Genomic DNA, 20626 nt, shown 5'->3' with positions numbered 1-20626 from the left:
TTGAAAAGGGAAGGAGATAGTTGGTCCGGTGGACACTTAAACGACAAATCTTTGAAGGCAAAGTAAAAGATCTAGCCTCACTTGTGAGCCATCCATATTTGGTGTCAAGAGGGTTATGAGAGACCCACTTGTATTTGTTTATCATAGTATCAATATCAATGAGATGACCACCCTTTTTCGCCACATACTTGCTATCCTTGTTGAAGTTCGGATCAAAGTATTTAGCTAAAATAGTGACTAGACCTCCATTCACAATAACGGTAGTGCGTTGCTTCCCACAATCAAAATTTAGCCATCTATCCACCAAAAGCCTTAGAGAGTTGAAAGGCTTGGTGAATTCCCTTCCAATGTTCAAGGCCGACTCAAGAAGAACAAAATCGAGTTTGGTGAAATGGTTGGTGTCTTTTCTTGCAATGATGGTGTTCCCTATGACCTTGTGCCACACTCTAATGCCTGGATGGTGGACTAATAGAGCGCGACTAGCATGAAAGTTCTCAAACTTCCTTCCGGAAATCGCCTCCCAAAGAGGAGCGGGGTCATATTTGCCAACATTCTTGAAATAACTCGGTGAATCACTAAGACCCAAAGCTTTACCCATTTCATCAAAGGAGATGCGCCTACTCACATTAGCTAGGCGAAACTCGATGCGTTCCATAGTCTCAACCTTGTTAACTTTCAAAGAACTCAAAAATTCTAAGGTAAGGGAGGGGTATGTCAATTCTTTTGATGTAAACAATTTGCCCAACCCCATGGCTTCAAAGAAGGCTCTAGTTTGCTCAAGGACACCCAAATTATCTAAGGCATCTTCACAAATAAACTTGGTGGATAGAAATGATTTTCTAGCATACTTGGCAAAAGTGTCCCTATGGGATTTGGAAATGAAAATTACCTTCGGATAGTTCGAAAGTTGAGCAATTTCCGGAGTAGTAGATGTTGTTTCTTCCAAGGGAGGTTGTTGTTGTTGCACTTCCAAGTTTGGGCTAGTTACCACCATAGCCAATGCTTTCTTTGCTTGAAGACTCTTTTGTCTTGATGAGAGTGCCTTTGCCTTTGGTGCCTTTGCCTTTGTTGCTTTTGTTGCTCCCTTTGTCCTTGCCATTGATGATTAAACCAAGAAAAGAGTGAAAATCTTCAATTTTCAAGTATACCCAAATCGATTTAAAGATGAAAGGCTTTGCCTTTATGAATTCAAAAATCTACTCAAAGGTTGAAGATTTTGTGCTTTGTTTAGATTTTTGTTGAAAGAGGAGTGATTATTTGTTGTTAAAAGGATGTTTTGATTTGATTTTGATGAATGTAGGTGAGGAAATCTTGTTTTTGTGCTGGAGAGGATGAGGGTTTTGGAGTTATGGGGTTTATGGGTAGTGTTTTGAATGAAGAAATGAAGAAATGAATGTGGGAGGGGGTTTATAATAAACCCGAAAAATTTGAAATGTAGGAGGGAGACGGGCGGCTTTCCTTCGGGGCGGCCGGATTCTGCCTGTTCTGGGTTGGGAAATTCTCGCCTAAAGACGGGCATCTTTCAGCAAAGACGCTCGGATTTGTAAATGCGGGACGGGCGTCTTTCAGTGAAGACGGGCGGATTCCTTTCCAGGGATTTTTCTTGTTTTTCTCAGCCAAAAAGACGGGCGTCTTTCCCTTCAGGACGGGCGTCTTTATGAAGACGGGCAGATTCTATTGCAGGACGCCCGGATTTTGTAACAGTCCAAAAATTTCAAAAATTCAGCTCATGAAGGACGGGCGTCTTCTGCCCAATATGCCCGGATCGCCTGAAGATGGGCGGATTCTCTTGAAACCGGTCGGATTCTACCCCTTTTACCCGGATTCAGTTCCATCCGTGTACTTGCATATCCCTTGTCATTTTTCCATTCTTCAAAATCTCGTGTTCTTCATTGAGGGGGCACTACTAAGGCATGAATAGCCTAGGCAATTGCTATCCCCACACTAAGCTAAAGCACTACACATCAATTGAAATCATTAGTCCCTCCCTCACTTCTCTCAAACATGATAATTATCTTGATCAAAGTATAAAAATCCAAGAATAACAAAAATGCAATACAAGAATTGAAATGCGAGTTAGGGAGTTAGAAATATTTACAAATGGTGGTTTAGGGAGGACTCCACCAAACTCTCAACCTTAGTGAGATTGTCATGGGGGCATGTCCAAGGTGTTGTTGATGTTGCTCAACACCTTGAAGAAGTAATCAAAAGCTTGTTCATTATCGTGATAAAGATCTTCAATAGACCTTTGCCCTTGTTGCCGGTCTTGATTGATAGCATTACCAATGTAGGGATTAAAAATCCCTTCAAACTCGTCGTCCCAAAGACCACAAACTTCATTCACTTGATCACTAAAGATCTCTTGAGTTGATAGAGACAACTCTCCCAATTTCTTGTCTTGGCCAATGAGGCCATCCTCTTCATTGCTTGACTTTGATGAGCTTTGCGAGCTCTCTTTTTTACAATTCACTTGCTCTTTGAATGGAACATCTTCAATTTTCTTTTTCCATTGGAGTTCCGACTTCTTCCTATCATCCTTCCGGCTATAATGATCAATCATAAAACATGGTTCTTGCAAACGTGGAGCTCTCATGGTCTTGTCAAGATTAAAAGTTATACTCTCATCTCCCACTTCTAGAGTGAGCTCTCCATGTTTCACATCAATCACCGCACCCGCGGTGTGTAAGAAAGGTCTTCCTAGGATGATTGGAATGTTGGAGTCTTCTTCCATGTCAACAATGACAAAGTCCACCGGATGAAAAATTTCCCAACTCGTACGGGAACATCTTGCCATATCCCTAATGGTGTCTTCGTCGATCTATCGGCCATTTGGAGTTTGATATTGGTGCATTTAAGCTCTCTCATCCCCAACCTTTTACTCACCGAGTACGGCGTAACACTCACACTAGTCCCTAGATCACATAAGGCTTTGTTGATCGTGGTGTCGCCAATGGTACACGGTATTGAGAAGCTTCCCGGATCCTTGAGTTTTGGAGGTGAACTCCCTTGAAGTATTGCACTACTCACCTTAGTGAAGGCGATAGTCTCAAGCTTCCAGATCGACTTCTTCTTTGTGAGGATGTCTTTCATGTATTTCGCATAGGCCGGCACGTGATTGATTAATTCCGTGAAAGGAATCGAGACTTCCAAATTCTTCACAATTTCCATAAATTTTCCAAGTTGGTCATCAAATTTGGGCTTGGCTTGACGACTTGGAAAAGGAAGTCTAATCACAATGGGCTCCTTCTCCTTGACCTTGTCTTCATTTTTCTTTGAAATTTCTTCTTTTGATGGTTCTCCATCCTTGGAGTTTTGCACAATTTCTTCTTTGTCACTAGCTTCCACAACTTCATCCTCAACTTGCTTCTTCGGTGCTTCATACCTTGTACCACTTCTCAAGTGAATGGCACTAACCGTTTCATGTCTTGGGGGATTACTTTGAGGTGGTGATTGCCCCTTTTGTCTTTATGAGCTTGAAGATGCTAGTTGAGTCAATTGGGTTTCCAACATTTTGGTGTGAGCTAGGATGTTGTTGATGGTGATCTCCTTTGCTTGACTATCTTTTTGCATTTGAGTTAAAAATTCTTGTTGATTCTTTTGCATTTGGAGGACCGCTTTTTGAACATCAAAACCTTGGTCATTTTGTTGATTGTATGGAGTTTGATTTTGGAAACCTTGGTTTTGGTTGTAAAAGGGTCTTTGATTTTGGTTTCTCATGGGAGGTGGGGTGTATGTTGTTTGAGGGTTTTCAACATTTTGGCTTTTGTATGAGAGATTTGGATGGAATTTGGTGTTTTCATTGTAATAGTTGGAATAAGGGGTACCACTCTTATATGCTTGGAAAGCATTCACTTGTTCGTTTGTTCCCCTACATTCACTTTGGTCATGTCCCAAAGTTCCACAATTCTCACATACCCCACTTGGGATTGATGAAGATGCCGTCATGGCATTAACATGATGCTTTGGTGATTTTGAGGCTTCTTCACGTCTAGCCATAGCTTTTTCAAACTTCAAATTGATTGTGTCAATGTGATCACTAAGTTGAGCACCCAATTGAGTAATGGAGTCCACTTCATGCTTTCCTCCTCTAGTAGCCTTGCGAGGTCTACTATATTGTGATTTATGGACCGCCATTTCCTCAATCTTGTTCCAAGTTTGATTGTCATCAACTTCGGTGAACATTCCATTTGATCCCATGTTGAGAATGTTCTTTGAATCTTCATAAAGACCGTTCCAAAATTGTTGTACCAAGAACAACTCGCTAAGTCAATGGTGAGGACATGAGCGACAAATTCCCTTGAACCGCTCCCAAGCTTCATACAAGATTCTTCATCCCTTTGCTTAAAACCCGTAATTTGAGCTGTTAGCATGTTTGTCTTTTCCGGTGGATAGAACTTTTTGTAGAAAGCTAGAGCCAACTTCTTCCAAGAATCAATTCCGAGAGTAGCCTTATCAAGGCCTTTCAACCATTGTTTCGCGGTGCCAATTAGAGAAAAAGGAAATAAGACCCATCGAATTTGGTCTTGAGTTACACCGGTTTGAGAAATCGCATCACAATAGTCACAAAAGGTTTCCATATGAGAATGAGGGTCTTCACTAGGCATCCCCCCAAATTGGCTTCTTTCGACTAATTGGATAAATGCGGATTTGGCAATAAAATTTCCGGTTAGATGTTGTGGTGTGGGAGTACCATTCGGTAGGTTCTCCTCGGTGGGTACGGAATGTGATGAAAATTTAGGCATTGTGGGTTGATTGTGGGTTGTATTTTGTGTTGGGTTCTCCTCACCTTCTCTTGCAAAAGGGTTGATGAACTCAATAGTTGGTTGAATATCTACAACCTCACCAATACCTCTCAAATTTCTCCTAGCAAGTCTTCTATTGGTTTTCAAAGTTCTTTCAATTTCACGATCAAAAGGTAACAAATCACCTTGTGACCTTCTAGACATGCAAAATATCAAACAACTCGAAAACAATTAGAATAAACCTTGAGGAGTTTTACTTCCCCAAGGCAAAGAAAGATACAACTAATAACAATATAAGAAAATCGTCATTTTCCTACCATACCAATGTATCTGTCTGGAGGATTAGAGACTCTACCCGACCTCCTAGGTTCCTGAGGAATGTTAACCGTGTCATTAGTTGAAGGAACATCTTCCTCCATCCGTTCCTCGGTAGTTGGTTCTTGAATCTCCGACAGCTCGAAAGTTCTATTACTTGACTTGTTCTTGGGAAATTCTTTCTCTAAGAACTTTGCACTAGCCGCAACAAAAACTCGATGTTCGGTAGGCGAATAGAAGTAATGACCAAACATTCCTTTTGGATAACCAATAAAGTATGTCTTGACCGATCGCAGGCCGAGCTTATCCTCGTGTCTCCACTTGACATAATCCTCACAGCCCCAAACCCGAATAAAGGACAAGTTAGGGACCGTTCCCTTCCACATTTCATATGGAGTCTTGTCGACAGCTTTAGACGGACTTCGGTTAAGTATAAGAGCAGCTGACAAAAGAGCAAAACCCCATAATGAATCAGGTACTACCGTGTGACTCATCATGGATCGAACCATATCAAGTAATGTTCGATTTCTCCGTTCGGACACACCATTTAATTGAGGTGTTCCAGGTGGAGTTAACTGTAAAACTATTCCACAGTCTTTAAGGTGTTGATCAAACTCATTTGAAAGATATTCGCCACCACGATCTGAACGAAGTGCTTTAACCTTTCTTCCAGTTGGTTCTCAACCTTATTCTGGTATTCCTTGAATTTTTCAAAAGACTCACTTTTATGCTTCATTAAGTAGAAATATCCGTATGTACTCAAATCATCCGTGAAAGTGATAAAATATCTATAGCCGTCTCTTGCAGTGATTGACATAGGTCCACATACATCAGTATGTATGAAACCTAATAGGTCATTAGCGCGCATTCCAACACCTTTGAAGGAAATTCGTGTCATTTTGCCGATAAGACATGATTCACACGTGCCAAAAGATGAGAAATCAAATGTGGGGATAGTCCAATTCTCAATGAGTTTCTTTACACGTTTTTCATTTATGTGTCCCATTCGACAATGCCATAGATAAGTTTGATCTTTGTCACCAACCTTTAATTTCTTATTATTCGCATGTAATATATCTGTGGTTTGATCTAAGATATAAATTCCATTTATGGAAACTGCTTTGCCATAAACCATTTCATTAAAAGAGAAAATACAGCTATTGTCCTTTATTGAAAATGAAAAACCGTCTTTATCAAGTACGGAAACAGAAATAATATTCTTAGATAAACTGGGTACATAGTAACAGTTATATAAATATAACTCAAAACCACTCGGGAGCTGGATTACGTATGTTCCCTTTGAGACTGCAGCAACTCTTGCTCAATTCCCGACTCGCAGGTCCACATCACCCTTTGTGAGGGGTGTGATGTTTTTTAGGCCCTGCAAATGATTACACAGATGAGAACCACAATCAGTATCAAGTACCCAAGTTCCGAAACTTGCATGGTTAATCTCAATCATATGAATATAAGATGACATACCTACAGGAGTAACGCGGTCTGCTTTTATGTCCTCACGGTACACGGGACAGTTCCTCCTTCAATGCCCAGTCTTGTGACAATGGTGGCACTCAACGTCACCGCCTTTGCTCTTTGCCTTGCCTTGTGAGCCACTAGTCTCACCAGGCCCACTCTTACCGTTTCCTGACTTCTTAAACTTCGGCTTTCCTACAGTTAGGTCGCCGTGAGCTTTGCCCTTACCCTTATTCTTGTTGGAAATCATGAGAACATATTGCTTCATGATCCCACTCAATTTCATATCCTTTTCGGCCTGTACGAGAAGTGAGTGTAGCTCATGAGGACTTTTCTTCATGTCATTCATGTAGTAATTTGCCCTGAGGAGGGCAAAACCATCATGAAGTGAATGAAGCATACGGTCAATGACTATGCTCTCACTGATTTTGCAATCAAGTGCCTCCAGTTTCTCGACATTCTCAATCATGTTAAGAATGTGTGGGCTAACCGGTTGGCCCTTCTGGAGTTTCGCATCAAAGAAGCGACAGGTATGCTCATAAGTAATGATTCTCGGGGCTTTTGAGAACTCATTAGTGAGCGTGGGGAAAATCTTGTTTGCACCTTGGGCAATGAAGCGTCTTTGCAAATTGGTTTCCATTGCAACAATGAGTACGTTCTGTATCGCACCCGCTTCCATGACGAAGTCACTATAAGCAAGTGACTCGTTAGCTCTTGCATTGGGGCCTGAGTTTGGCGGTATTGGCTCAGTTAAGTACTTGAGCTTACCGTCAACAATGGCAGCATTCCGTAATGATGCCTCCCAGTCCGCAAAGTTGGACCCGTCATTCTTCGGTCGTGTGGACTGATTCATGTGGTCCATGAAAGTTTTGAGCCAGGACTCGCGTGCAAGTGCGGCACTTGGCATAGGGATTTCGTTATTTCCAGCCATTTGTTGTAAGCAGTATTATCAATTTAAAATGAGTTCTACACTGCGAAAAGAAGAAGAAAAATATAATAAGCATACTCATCGTTATGATTTAAGTCTAATGCAAAAACTGTTATAATGAGTAGACTCAAGCATTTATACAATTGACCTAACTCAAGAATTATATAAATGATCCCAAGACTCAATTATCTGTAAATTGATAAGCCAACCTCTTGGCTAATTCTACTTTTAGAATTCTTGGTTGATAAATTTCTGTAAATTCTATCTATAGTCCATCATAATCACGAGAAACTCTTCGGATTATAATGTTGAGGTAAAATAAGTCAACACCAACTACTTACCCAACGTAGAAGGGGTCATATAGAGAGTAAGGTCCTATATGCCTACCGACGAAGAAGGGATTCATAGTTTTTTGGCATTATAAAGACTAGTCTCAATTTTAGTTTTAGAGGAAGATCCCATCAACTTTATTTTAATTCATTTTAAGTGAACTAATATCTAGCATGCGAGAATGAATAAACTAAGGTGATGGCTTAAAAATGCGTGTGACATCTTCATGTCCATGATAACTAACATACAATCTATATGAGTCAATTTTCATGCATATTAGTAGGTGGTTTGGTTTCGGCGGAATATGATGCACTAATTATCATGCGATGAAAAGCAACAAGAAAGGAAAAACGTAAAATAAAACAAAGTCCTAGTGTGGCCTATCTACCAAAATAACATAAATACAACTTTGGAATCCTTCCTAGCACCCGAGAAGCTTGTCTTGATGTTCCATCTTGGTCCATGTAGCGGGAGTGAGCAATCCAATCTCCATCTTTAGTCTTCTCAAAATTCCAATTAATAAATTACAAAATAAACCTATTTACATTCTAATTCCAAAAAATCAAGTTAACACCGTCCCCGGCAACGGCGCCATTTTTTGGTCGGGACTAAATCTTTCGGTAACTTGTCGTTAGGAGCACCTAGACCAAAACACAATTTATAGCTTCACAAACAACTCTACAATTAGTAAAGAGGCAAGTAAAGGTCGGATCCCAAGGGACGGGAATTGAGATAAGATTTCTATTGCAACTAGTGGTGTCTTAGGGGTGTCACAATTTGGGTTGATGTAGAAGGTCACTAAACTAAATAGCAATGAAAGTAAACAAGCAAGATGAATTAAAAGGGTTGTAAACAATTGATAAAACGCACTAGGGTGTAATGGGGTCATAGGGGAATCATGGAAATTGATCATACAAACATGTTCTCAAATTATAAGCAAGCAATTATTGTTGTGATGGATTGAGTTGGGTTATATCTTACAATCCTAGGAAAGTTTGGGTCCCGGAGCCGAATCGATTAGATTGTACAACACCTACAAGTCGACTTAGTCTTCCCTACTCAACAACATGCATGGTCTAATGAGACTCGAGTTGGTTTATGTCTTACAAGTCTCATTGAAAAGATAGGTGATGGGTAAAAAATGCAAGGATTCATAGGCTCGCATTTCATCAAACATAACATGTGCATGAGTTGAGATCAAAACAAGCAAGCAAATAAACCATGAAAGCATATTAATTTAAGCATTAATCATTCCCCATATTGGTTTCCCCTAATTACCCATTAACCCTAGCTAGGTGACTACTCACTCATTATCATGTTGAACATGCTAGCAAGGTTGTCAATCATACTAACAAAGTGAAACATGATGAATAAATGAAAGTAATTAACAATAATTAAAAAGGGATTAAGAGAATTATACCTACTAATGATTCCAATAATAAAGCAAGAATAAAAGAAGTACTTGATGCTTGATTGAGAGGTTGTCAATCTCCCAATAATAACCCAAATAATCTTCAATTACCCAAAATAAAGGATGAACAAAAGAGAGATTAAGGAAATAAAACTTGTATTAAAACTTGATTAATTGTTGATTACAAAACTAAAGAGAGATTTGATTGATATTAACTACACTAAAGATTGCTAAGAAGAACATGCTCTTCCAATTAGACTAATGGGGTATTTATAGTGGGATTAGGTGTAGAAATTAGGGTTAACTAAGGGCTTAAATGACGATTAAGTCTCTACTTAAGGAAACGCCGGTATTTTTAGAAGGATGGGCATCTTTCTTGAAGCTTGAAGAAACGAAGTTGTGTTGCCTTGGAATCCGTGCGTCTTAGGCACGGGACGGGCGGATTCAGTGGTCTGGGCCCGGGCGTCTTTGGGAGAAGACGGGCGTCTTCTAGTAGCTGCTGCCCGGGCGTCTTGTATGGAAGACGCGCGGATTGTGGTGCTGGGGACGGGCGTCTTCAGGACAATCCGCACGGATTGCTGCTCAGTCTTGTTTCTTCTTCTTTTCTTCCCTTTTCTTCATAAAATCCTAGGGGATTTCCTTGGGGATGCAAGGATCTTTCCTCATCATTGCCCATCTACTATAATATGTACAAAGGCCTTCTAATCTTGTCTCTCCTTGATGCTTGGTCATTGAATTCAATCAATTTAGTCTCATTTTGCCATGAAAATGCATGGTTTGCATTCCTTTCCTACCAAGGACACAAAACCTCAAAGAATATGCAAAACAAAGAACTAAAGACAATAAATGACCCAAATATGCACTAAAAAGCATGGGAACAAGGCTAATTCGGGGACTAAATATGCTCTAATTATGGTCACATCACTTCCTAAAATAGAAAATCTAATATTCTATTTACAAATTCGGAAACCAACTCCTTTGGTCCCTTGAATCTTCAAGTGGCACGCTTCCCAAGAACACCGTCTTTGTCGGAACGCATTTCCGAATGGCACCGTCTTGAAGAAACTCCGGTTTTACAAATAATAATGAAATACATAGCTATTCCAATTATACATTTGTAATATGAAAAACTAGTAAAAAATAAAAGTGATACGGGATCACATTAAATTACAACCGAATCAATATCCCCTTACGTTACGGGTAATATCGATTAAAACTAAGGCCATACTAAGATAAATTACATAATTCAAAATTACATAAATAAAATTATGACATTCATCAATAAAAATGCAGCATTATTATATGTGTCTAACATGCCAAATTAATGTGCCAAATCGCCCTACTCAAACCTTATATCGTATATAATCCGGTTTTATGGAAATGCGTGATAATAACTTATTAAAATCACAAATCAATACTTAAATCAAATTTAAGCTCAAGTTAATTACCCTAACTCAATTAGGACTCAAAAATTAGTCCTTACTCAATTTTGACAATAATTCAACTTGGTTTTCTATTATCGCTTATTAAACTTCTCTTAATCATAACAATTATGAAATAATTCCCAATAAATCATAAAAATTGGAAAAATTCAAAATCACATTTTTGTAAATACTGGAATACTATCAAGATTCCAAAAACTCAATAAAATTTGCCCACAAAATATTTATAATTTACTTCATTAATAAATCGTATAAATCATAACTTTTACCATTTAATCCAAATTAAACATAAAAATTATGAAAAATCAAAATCAAAATTTTGAACATTCTTAAATAATTTTCAAAACCTGGAAATGGCAAAATCTTAACCAAAAATTTCGAATTTATTTTTATGACTAATAAAGTTGCCCTTTTATCGATTTTATCACATAAAAACAATAAACATATGAAATCAATCAAAATTAATCATGCAACTTTATATCAGATGTTCATATCGTATATACAACATTAGGGGAAAACTTCATGCCATAAAATTCATTTTAGCTATTTTTGCTAAAAATAGTCACTATATATATATTATTTTATATATATATATATATATATATATATATATATATATATATATATATATATATATATATATATATATATATATATATATCATTTTAACCATTAAAATTATAAATCATGCATAATAAATCACATTTATCTCATATTTTACATACAATCTGTAAAATATGCATTTGACATCATATTAAAATTACATTGCCTGTTTCAAAGTTTAACTATTTTTAGTCATTTAACCTCCACTTATACCATTTTTATCACATAAAAATCATAAAATATGCAAAACTAATCACAATGATCCGAAATTTTACATACAATATGCAAAATATGTATGTAAGGTCATACTAAAAAAATCATGGCCAGTAGTGAAGCTTAACTATTTTTAGTAAATAAAAGTTCATTTTACTCATAAAAATGTAATTATTTCACTAAAAATCATTAAAATAAGCAATAATTATCCATAAATCATCAAAATGACCTAAATATATTTTAGAACCAGAATATATTACATGCAAAAAATTTCGTGGCTTTATCCTTATAAATCACAAATTATCTAGTTTTATTTAAGTTACATTTAACTCGAAAAAACCAAACCGATTATACATGCAACACCAAAGCTCTTGATGCCAATTGTTAGGTTCAAAATCCCCTATTAGACTCATCTAATCGTTTTATAAATTACTTATAATTTATATTTATGTGGATCTAGTTGCATGCATGACAAAAGAACAAAATATAAGGAGAAAAACATTTTTCTTGCATACAATATGGTTCGAATTTTTGGGGCAAAAGTAAGGTCTCCCACCTTCACTTGTTCTTGAGCTCAATACATTTGGAATGATCCTCCAAGATCTTCAAGTCTCAAGTATAGAGACACTCCTCTTAGTTGCACCCAAACACTAATACAATTACTAACTTGATAATATGTATTAGTAACCGTAAATAATTAGATCTAATGTTATTTTACATTACTACTATAGTTTTTTTTAGGCTTTTATTAGATCTAGAGCAAAATATGCATAAAGAATTTATGTTGAGAATTAGAGAGGGGAAGAGGTTTTTGAGCATAATTATCATCCTAAAAAATGAGAACAATTCTCTTAATCGTGAAGAGAGAGCAACCGGTTTTTCCCATGCAATTAGGACGAACAATTGTTGATATTGGGTGTGGTGATTTTGGTGGGAAAAATTAGGGTAGTAGTTAGGATTTTCATTGTATGAGTTGTAAGGTAGGTTTGTTTGGGCTCCTTGAGACAAAGGTTAAGGCCTTGTCTCTAAATATTATAAATAGCTTAATGGTTGATGGTTGGAGTATAGCTACTAATAATAGTTGGCACAAAGGGGGTAGAGTTTGGATACTCTGGAATCCAGCTATTTTTATTCTTGATTTCTATGATTTTTCTGCTCAATGCATCAATATGAAAGTTACTGAAGTTGCTTCTACCACTCAGTTTTTTGTCTCTATGGTTTATGCTTTTAATGACCTTGTGGATAGAAGAAGTTTATGGAATCAGCTTATCAACTTTGCATCTATCATTAATGGGCCTTGGATGGCAGCTGGAGATTTTAATTGTGTGTTATCTCACTCTGAGAGGCTTGGTGGTTCTAGTACTGATGCAGAGATTGATGAGTTTCAGAGTTGTTTGGATGCTTGTGGTCTTGTTGATAGCCCTTCCCAAGGGGCCTATTATACTTGGAATAACAAACAGGAAGCAAGCACCAGAGTTTTCAGTAGACTAGACAGAGTACTTATCAACAGTGAGTGGAGTCAGAAGATGCCTTCCCTGTATGCCCATTTTCTTCCTGAAGGAACTTTTGATCACACTCCATGCATTATTAAGAGCTCTGATCAGTCTGATAATTTCAAGAGGCCTTTTAAATATTACAACATGTGGGGTAAGGATAAGAGTTTTATTCCAAATTTAACTGCCTGGTGGACTGTGCATTGTCAGGGTACTAAGATGTTTCAAGTGGTTAGAAAATTAAAAAGTTTGAAGGTTCATCTAAGACAGTTTAACAAAGATCATTTTGTTGATATTGAAAATGCTGCTGCTTTGGCTTTAAGGAATCTTGAGGCCATTCAGACCAAGCTCATTGATGATCCTAGTAATCAGCAGATGTTGGCTATGGAATATTAAGCTGCTGAGAAGTACAAGAAATTACAAGCTGACTGTACTTCTTTTCTCAGTCTGAAAACCAAATTAGCATGGAGTAAAGATGGAGATTATAACTCAAAGTATTTTCATGGAGTCATAAGGAGTCGTGTTCTTAGGAATCAGGTCCTATTTGTGAAAGATTCTAAGGGACAGGAACATTCTGCACCCCAGGCTGTTAAATAAGCTTTTTTAAAGTATTACAAGGAGCTCTTGGGGACTGCTGTCCACACTGACAAAGTTAACTTTCAGATTATTAAGAGAGGAAGGGTGTGTGATGCTGGTCTTCAGGATATTCTTGTACTCCCTGTGACTGATCAGGAGATTAAAGCAGCCATTTTTTCAATCCCTGATCATAAAGCACCTGGACCTGATGGTTATTCAAGTGCTTTCTTCAAGGATTCCTGGACAGTTATTGGTGATGAAATCTGTGCAGCTGTTCAAGATATTTTTAACTCTGGTCAACTTCTCAAGCAGTTGAATGCTACTACTGTTACTCTGATACCTAAATGCAAGATGCCTACTTATGTTCATCAATTCACACCCATTGCCTGCTACAATGTTATATACAAGTGTATCTCCAAAATTTTGTGCAACAGACTGGCTCTTGTTTTGCCTGAGTTGATTAGCAAGAATCAGGGAGGGTTCATTAAAGGGAGAAGTATACTAGAAAATATAATGGTGTGTTAAGATTTGCTGAGATTGTACAATAGACAGTCTTGCTCAGCTCGTTGTATGTTTAAACTGGATCTGATGAAAGCCTATGACTCAGTTAGTTGGGACTTTTTAGCTGAGATCCTTGATGCTTTTAATTTCCCAACTTCTATTAGAAGGCTTATCATGGAATGTGTGAGTAGTGCTACTTATACTCTCAGTCTTAATGGGGATAACTTTGGTTTCTTTCCTGGTAAGAGAGGACTGAGGCAAGGTGAGCCTATGTCCCCACTACTCTTCACTCTGTGTATGGAATATTTCACAAGAATTATTGACTGTGCTACTGAGAAGTTGCCATTTCATTTTCATTCCCTTTGCAAATCTATGAGGCTTACTCATCTGATGTTTGCAGTTGATTTACTATTATTCTGTAAAGGGGATGCACGGTCTATTATGGTCTTGCTGAGGGCTTATGAATCCTTTTTCCAGAGCTTCAGGGCTTAAGATGAACCCACAGAAGTCCTGTGCTTATTTCAATGGTGTGCCATCTGGTCTTAAAAAGGAGATCTTGTCTGTTTCAGGTATTAAAGAAGGCACCCTGCCTTTTAAATATCTAGGTGTCCCTATAACAGCAGGTAGGTTAAAAAAGAGTGACTGTGGGGTTCTCATTGATAAAATAGTTGAGAGGATCAGGTGTCTTGGAGCTAAGAAACTTTCTTTTGCAGGGAGGCTTGTCCTTGTTAAATCAGTGCTCTCTACCATGTCTAGCTATTGGGCTTCTTTATTTGTACTGCCTAAAGGAGTCATAAATAGAGTTGATGCCATTTGTAGGAACTTTTTGTGGGAAGGGAGTACTGAACATAATAAAGCTCCTCTACTTCCATGGCATAAGGTTTGTGTTCCTCAGAAGGAAGGGGGTCTTGGTCTTAGAGTCAGTTCAATCTGGAATGTTGCTACCATTGGCAAACTGGTCTGGTGGCTATCAGTGAAGCCTGATAAGCTATAGGTCCAGTGGGTGCATCATGTGTACTTAAAGGGACAGTCCTGGCAATCCTATAATTCCTCTGATACCAGTTGGCATTGGAGGAAAGTTTGTCACGTTAAGGATACTATCAAGGAAGGGTTTTCTGATGGAGTCTGGAGTATAGGTGTTGGTGACTATTCTGTGAAGTCGTGCTATTCTTGGTTGAGAGATAAAAGACCAGTGGTTGACTGGCATAGGTCTGTTTGGAATGCTGTGTCTCCTCCTAAGCATTGCTTCATTGCCTGGCTTATTGCAAGTCATGCTTTAATGTTGAAGGAGAAGTTATTTAAGTTCCAGATCTCTAATGATAACAAGTGCTGTATCTGTGGTCTTGCTACTGAGAGTCATGCCCATCTGTTTCAAGAGTGCAAATTCAGCCATAAGATCTATAGTTCTCTAGTTGTGAAGTTGGGTGCTCGGCTAGATGCTACTGATCAGTTGCAGTGTATCAGGAAGAAGAGATGGAGCAGGTTGAGGAAACTGGTGACCACTGCTATTCTTCTGGCAGCTTGGTATCTGATCTGGAACCAGCGTAATGAGGCTAGGCTGTTCTTTAAGGTTTCACGACCTGAATTAATAGCTGAGCAAGTTTGGCGTGCTATCCATACTAGAATTAGAGTTTTGAGTCCTAAGTTTATCAATGATCATGATAAACTTTGGTTGTCTAGAGTGCTTTTGATGTAATACTAGCACTAAATATGTGATCATTGAGTAGTTTGTAATGCGGATATTTGATCATTAATGAGAATTGTTAAATTTTAGCAAAAAAAAAAAAAAATATTCTGACGACTGTCCACTAAATTATTTATTTCTCCCAAACCTTATAACTTTTAAACATGAGACCAATGGCATTGGTAAACTAACTCACTGAGTTATCATTCATAAAAATTACAACCTTTTATGATGAACGGAGGTCAAATGGCAACTAAATCAAATAGGGGTAAAATCTGATGGAATAAAGTTCAGCTCTAGGTTCCTTTCAACTAGGTCACAAGCCCTTATTAACACCCTCCTACTCCTATATCAACAAAACTTGGTCGATAAACTTTTACACACGACTAGTATATACTCTAAAGTATTCATATCACAAGCTTAATCATTTCATAATATATTTTAAATAACATGGCTTTGGGATTCACATAACCGCATATCACTAGACATGATTCTACTATCACACAACGTCCAACCACATAATCAATATCAATTTATAATCACTGTCATGCTCATGATCAAAACAATCCAACCTCAAATCCTCATTTCATCCATTCCACTCCCCTTAACATCAAGGTTAGGTCCCGTAAACTCAGTCATCAATGAAAACAATATTCAAACAAAGCAACCAAAACACCTATGACAAAATAAACAATATTCATTTTAACTTACCCCACTCTGTAATATCTCTCAAGGGAAGCGGTTCAAAACTGAAAGGGCTAGAAGTTTGGTGCGAGGGGCCCCAAACTCATTCCAAGCCTTAAGTGGGCTCCTAACAGTTTCTACCCAGGTTCATTTTATTAGACACATCATATGTTCATTATTGTTCATTGGTTAGACCTGAGGATCGTTTTGCTCTGATACCACTTTGTAACACTCCCATTTATTCAGGAGCCTTTAGCTAGACATTCCCAAATAAATAGGATTGTTACCATCTCGGTTTCCCGAGGTAGTAGATAACAAAGTCCAACTCACCAAAGTACTTTAAATAAAAACTTTAATGATTACATATTTATTACAAATTAACCAACTAAACTTAATATAAAATAAATACAACTCGCAGCGGAAAATAAATAAAGTGCTAAAATCTTCTCTGTAGTCTAGACTTCTAGGTAGATTGGCCAAGTCCTCACGCATCCCATAGCTCCCAAGTCAGCTAATCTTTAGTACCTGTCAAATCTGCTCCACATTATGGTTCACCGCATGTGTTCACGAATACACAGTCAACCACGAGGTTGAGTAGGAATAAACTAAACAACAATAATAATAATCCAACCAAAATAAACATACTTCAAATTCTCATCACTTCATCCGTACAATTCACTTACGTCACTGGCAGTAGCACAACTCCCTTAACACCGTGCTATGCTCAATTGGCAGTAGTACTTGCGTACCATGCTCACCTGGCAGTAGTAATTACTTACTATGCACAACTGTCTCTGGCAGTAGTAATTACTTACTATGCTCATCGACGAATTGATTGCTCGCTATGCACAACTGGCAGTAACACCCTCCGTGTTATGCTCAACGAAATAATCAACTCTCCAACAATCCAATACTCAATGACAATCCCGTCTTACTGCTCAACCAACAATTAACATACTCAAATACTCTATTCCAATAATAAATCACAATTGTTCATCTTAGTCTCATCAACCGTCACATTTAAACATCCATTCACTTAATAATAAAAACCCGAGTTGAGTAGGAAATTCCTACCTGGCAAGCGATTCCAATTAAGCAGCTCAAACAATTAAAGCAATCTGAACCCGATTATAATTTTTCCACAAATCGTCACCTAACATAATATTATAATTTTCCATCAATTACTAATTATTACCTTCCATTATTATTTAATAATTTATAATTATATTCATTAACCAATTTAATTATTTATTATTATTAAGGTTCACGATATTAAAACCCGACTCAAATAAAAGCCCGAGTCAAACCCAACTTAAAAACCCGATTATAAATAAACAATTCAAGACCAAACACCCATATAACCCACTACCCAACCACGTCATATCCACGCAACAACACGACCCCATACACGATTGAAACCGTGTTCAACCAACCTCTTTAACCCCGACCATTCCCACACCACAGACCACCACTCATACCACCGAAGCCCGTCACCAACAGCCAGCAACACCACGACCCTCGACGACCTCCAACCACCATCCCAACCGTCCCCTACAGCTTCCAAATTCACGCCCTAGCTACCCTACACACACACACACATAAACTCCCTCTTCAACCCGCCGCTAAAACAACCCATTACCGACCTCCACACAAACCTACACCACATATGACCACCACCACTGCCACCACTGGTCCACGGGGATCTCAGAGGCAGCCTCACACTCCCCTCCACCCATCTAACCCCCACCAGAAACACCCAACAACGACAGCAGCACACACGCATACCCCTTTCCCCTGTTTTCCCCTGTTTCTCGTTCCTCCGGCCACCAACCGCACAGACCACCACCAACGACCATCCCAAAGTTATCGACTAACCACCAAGAACACGGCCAACCCTCGCCTAGGTCAATACTAGTCTAGTAGGGGTTCGAAACCCGTGTTCAAACACACAGCACAACCACCCAACCACCACGGCTCTCCCACACGAACTCCTGCCTAACCACCACCATAACCACCCCAGTACCACCACCATAGTCGACTCATCACCAAGTACCACTGTTACTAGGCCTAGGTTAGTCACGACCAAAATAGAGGTTTATAAATCATGTAAAACGTGTTAAAGAACCACCCACAACAACCTTTTTTTATAGTCGGTCAAACACCCATCCCTGGCAGTCAACGACGGTTAAAACGGAGATACGGTCAAACCCTGGTGACCCACGGTCAGGGTGACTGTCTTAGTTCGTCATTCGGTTGTCTAGTTTACGAGTTATATTAGTTACAAAATCAATACATTAAATTGTGAGACGGTCTTACCTTTTATCGCTAATTGCCTCTTTCGTCTTCCAAATCTCCTTCCTCTTCATTTATGAATTATTTTTCAGGTTTGTTAAGTATTTATAGTCTAGGTCTAGGGAGTATATGAGGCCAATTAGAAAACTATTGCCCTTTTATAATTATTATTAGGAATTACCAATTTATAATTATAATTATATTTATTATTTTATTATTAAATCCCGCTTTAAATCCTGGCTACTACTCATACTAGGCCTAATATAATCAGCCCAAATCTATATCATACGGCCCAAGGTCTTATCACAAGCTAAACCCAATTCCAGACTTGCTTACTTATTTTATTATTTAATTACCGTCTTTCTCGCAACTATTATTAGAAATCTCATTAATTAATTATTTAAATTACATAAATTATTCTAATTAATTATTATTAAATTACGGGGTATTACAAAAAATGTAAACTACACTAATGATAATTAAAATGATAAACATAATGAAAATAGAAATAGAAATTACCTTGCAATATGGAAATGAACTAGAAATGGAAGAACAATGCTTGTAATGAAATAACTTGAAATGAAACTTTGGAATATAACTTGAATGGAAATTGTATTGAAATGTTTATAACATAAAGTAAATCTAAACTAAGCTAAGATAATAACTAAACTAATCTAACTACTAAACTTAGAGAGAATTATGAGCAATTGTGTATGTAAGATGGTGTGTAAAAGTGTTGGAGTCTACACCCTTTATATAGGAAATGAGGGATGAAACTTAGAGAAAATACAAGGGGTTAACCCCAAATATTTTCTCTTAATTGCTTGAGTAATTGCCTAGAAAATCCCATGTGAGCCATTAATCCTATCTTTAAGCCTTTGGTTAATCACACAATTTAGCATCCCATGAGAATCCAAAGTTAAGCATCCAAGACATTATCCCATCTTCTCTACTTGGGCTTTAACACTTGATTTTATACTTGGGCTTGACTTTGCATTTGTAATTCTTCAAATTAATCCATCATTTTATCCATGCAAGTCCATGAACATCTTCCATGTTGGCCCATCATCTCTTCTTTAGCTTAGCTCATGCTTCTAGTATTTGTACTAGAGTAGAGTTGGGCTCATTTTAGCTCATTTTCCTACAAAACATGAGAAAACATACAAATGGAACTAGAAAGTAAATATTAGCTCATAAACACTAAAGGTAGTGCATAATACATATAAAATAGAGCTAATCTAAGGGGTAAAAGTATGTAAATTATTCACTTATCACACCACAAGGTACTCTTGACTAGGCCTTAATCCATGGGTCAAAAGATACTAGTATGACACATCCTTGGGTGTTTTACAAGTATTCTAACAAGCAAAGTCTTAAGAAGAAAAAGTATCTACAAGGGCCTTATATACACTTGTCAAGCTTCCCAAATAGATGTTTTCACAAAAATTTTCTAACCATGCAACTACATGCCAAGATGCAACTAACATATATACAACTTTAATGCATATGCTTCTATCAACTAATATGCCATATAAGCTAAATGCAATCCTATAATCACATTGTTTATACCGCATCAATCAAAATAAAGCCACATACTCATTAACATAAAGAGGAAAAAGGAGATTGAAAAGATCATACCATGAGATCTTCAATATCCTCATGACTCGGATGTGGCGTAGTCGATCAATGTGAAAAAGGATGAACAAACACTATATATACAAACACAATATATACACAAGACTACACTATAAAGGAAATGAACATGTTTTTGGGTTTTGGCATTTTTCAAATTTTTATGTTTTTTATGTTTATGAAATAAAAAGACATGTTTTTGTATTTTTCAAAAAATTTCAATTTTTTTTTGTATTTTTGGAATATAAATTTCTATCCCCCACTTTATTTTGGACATTGTCATCAATGTACATGTAGGAGTAGGAAT

At 37.6% G+C, this 20626-nt stretch overlaps 1 protein-coding gene and 1 non-coding gene across 2 annotated transcripts; both read left to right on the top strand.

The window, feature by feature from the left end:
• The first annotated feature begins 4264 nt into the window (after window positions 1–4264).
• LOC141618395 (small nucleolar RNA R71) lies at window positions 4265–4370 on the top strand. Its single transcript, XR_012531381.1, has one exon. It is a non-coding gene; the product is annotated as a small nucleolar RNA R71 (small nucleolar RNA).
• An 8133-nt stretch (window positions 4371–12503) lies between these two features.
• LOC141658227 (uncharacterized) lies at window positions 12504–15723 on the top strand. Its single transcript, XM_074465377.1, has 6 exons — window positions 12504–13327; window positions 13397–13487; window positions 13614–14022; window positions 14134–14419; window positions 14505–14990; window positions 15090–15723. The coding sequence occupies exons 1-6, from the start codon at window positions 12504–12506 to the stop codon at window positions 15721–15723; spliced, it is 2730 nt and encodes a 909-aa protein (XP_074321478.1).
• Window positions 15724–20626: the final 4903 nt, after the last annotated feature.

The sequence above is a fragment of the Silene latifolia genome, chromosome 1 (genome assembly GCF_048544455.1).
Source record: "Silene latifolia isolate original U9 population chromosome 1, ASM4854445v1, whole genome shotgun sequence".
NCBI lineage: Eukaryota > Viridiplantae > Streptophyta > Magnoliopsida > Caryophyllales > Caryophyllaceae > Silene > Silene latifolia.
This window is presented reverse-complemented; position numbering and strand designations above follow the sequence as displayed.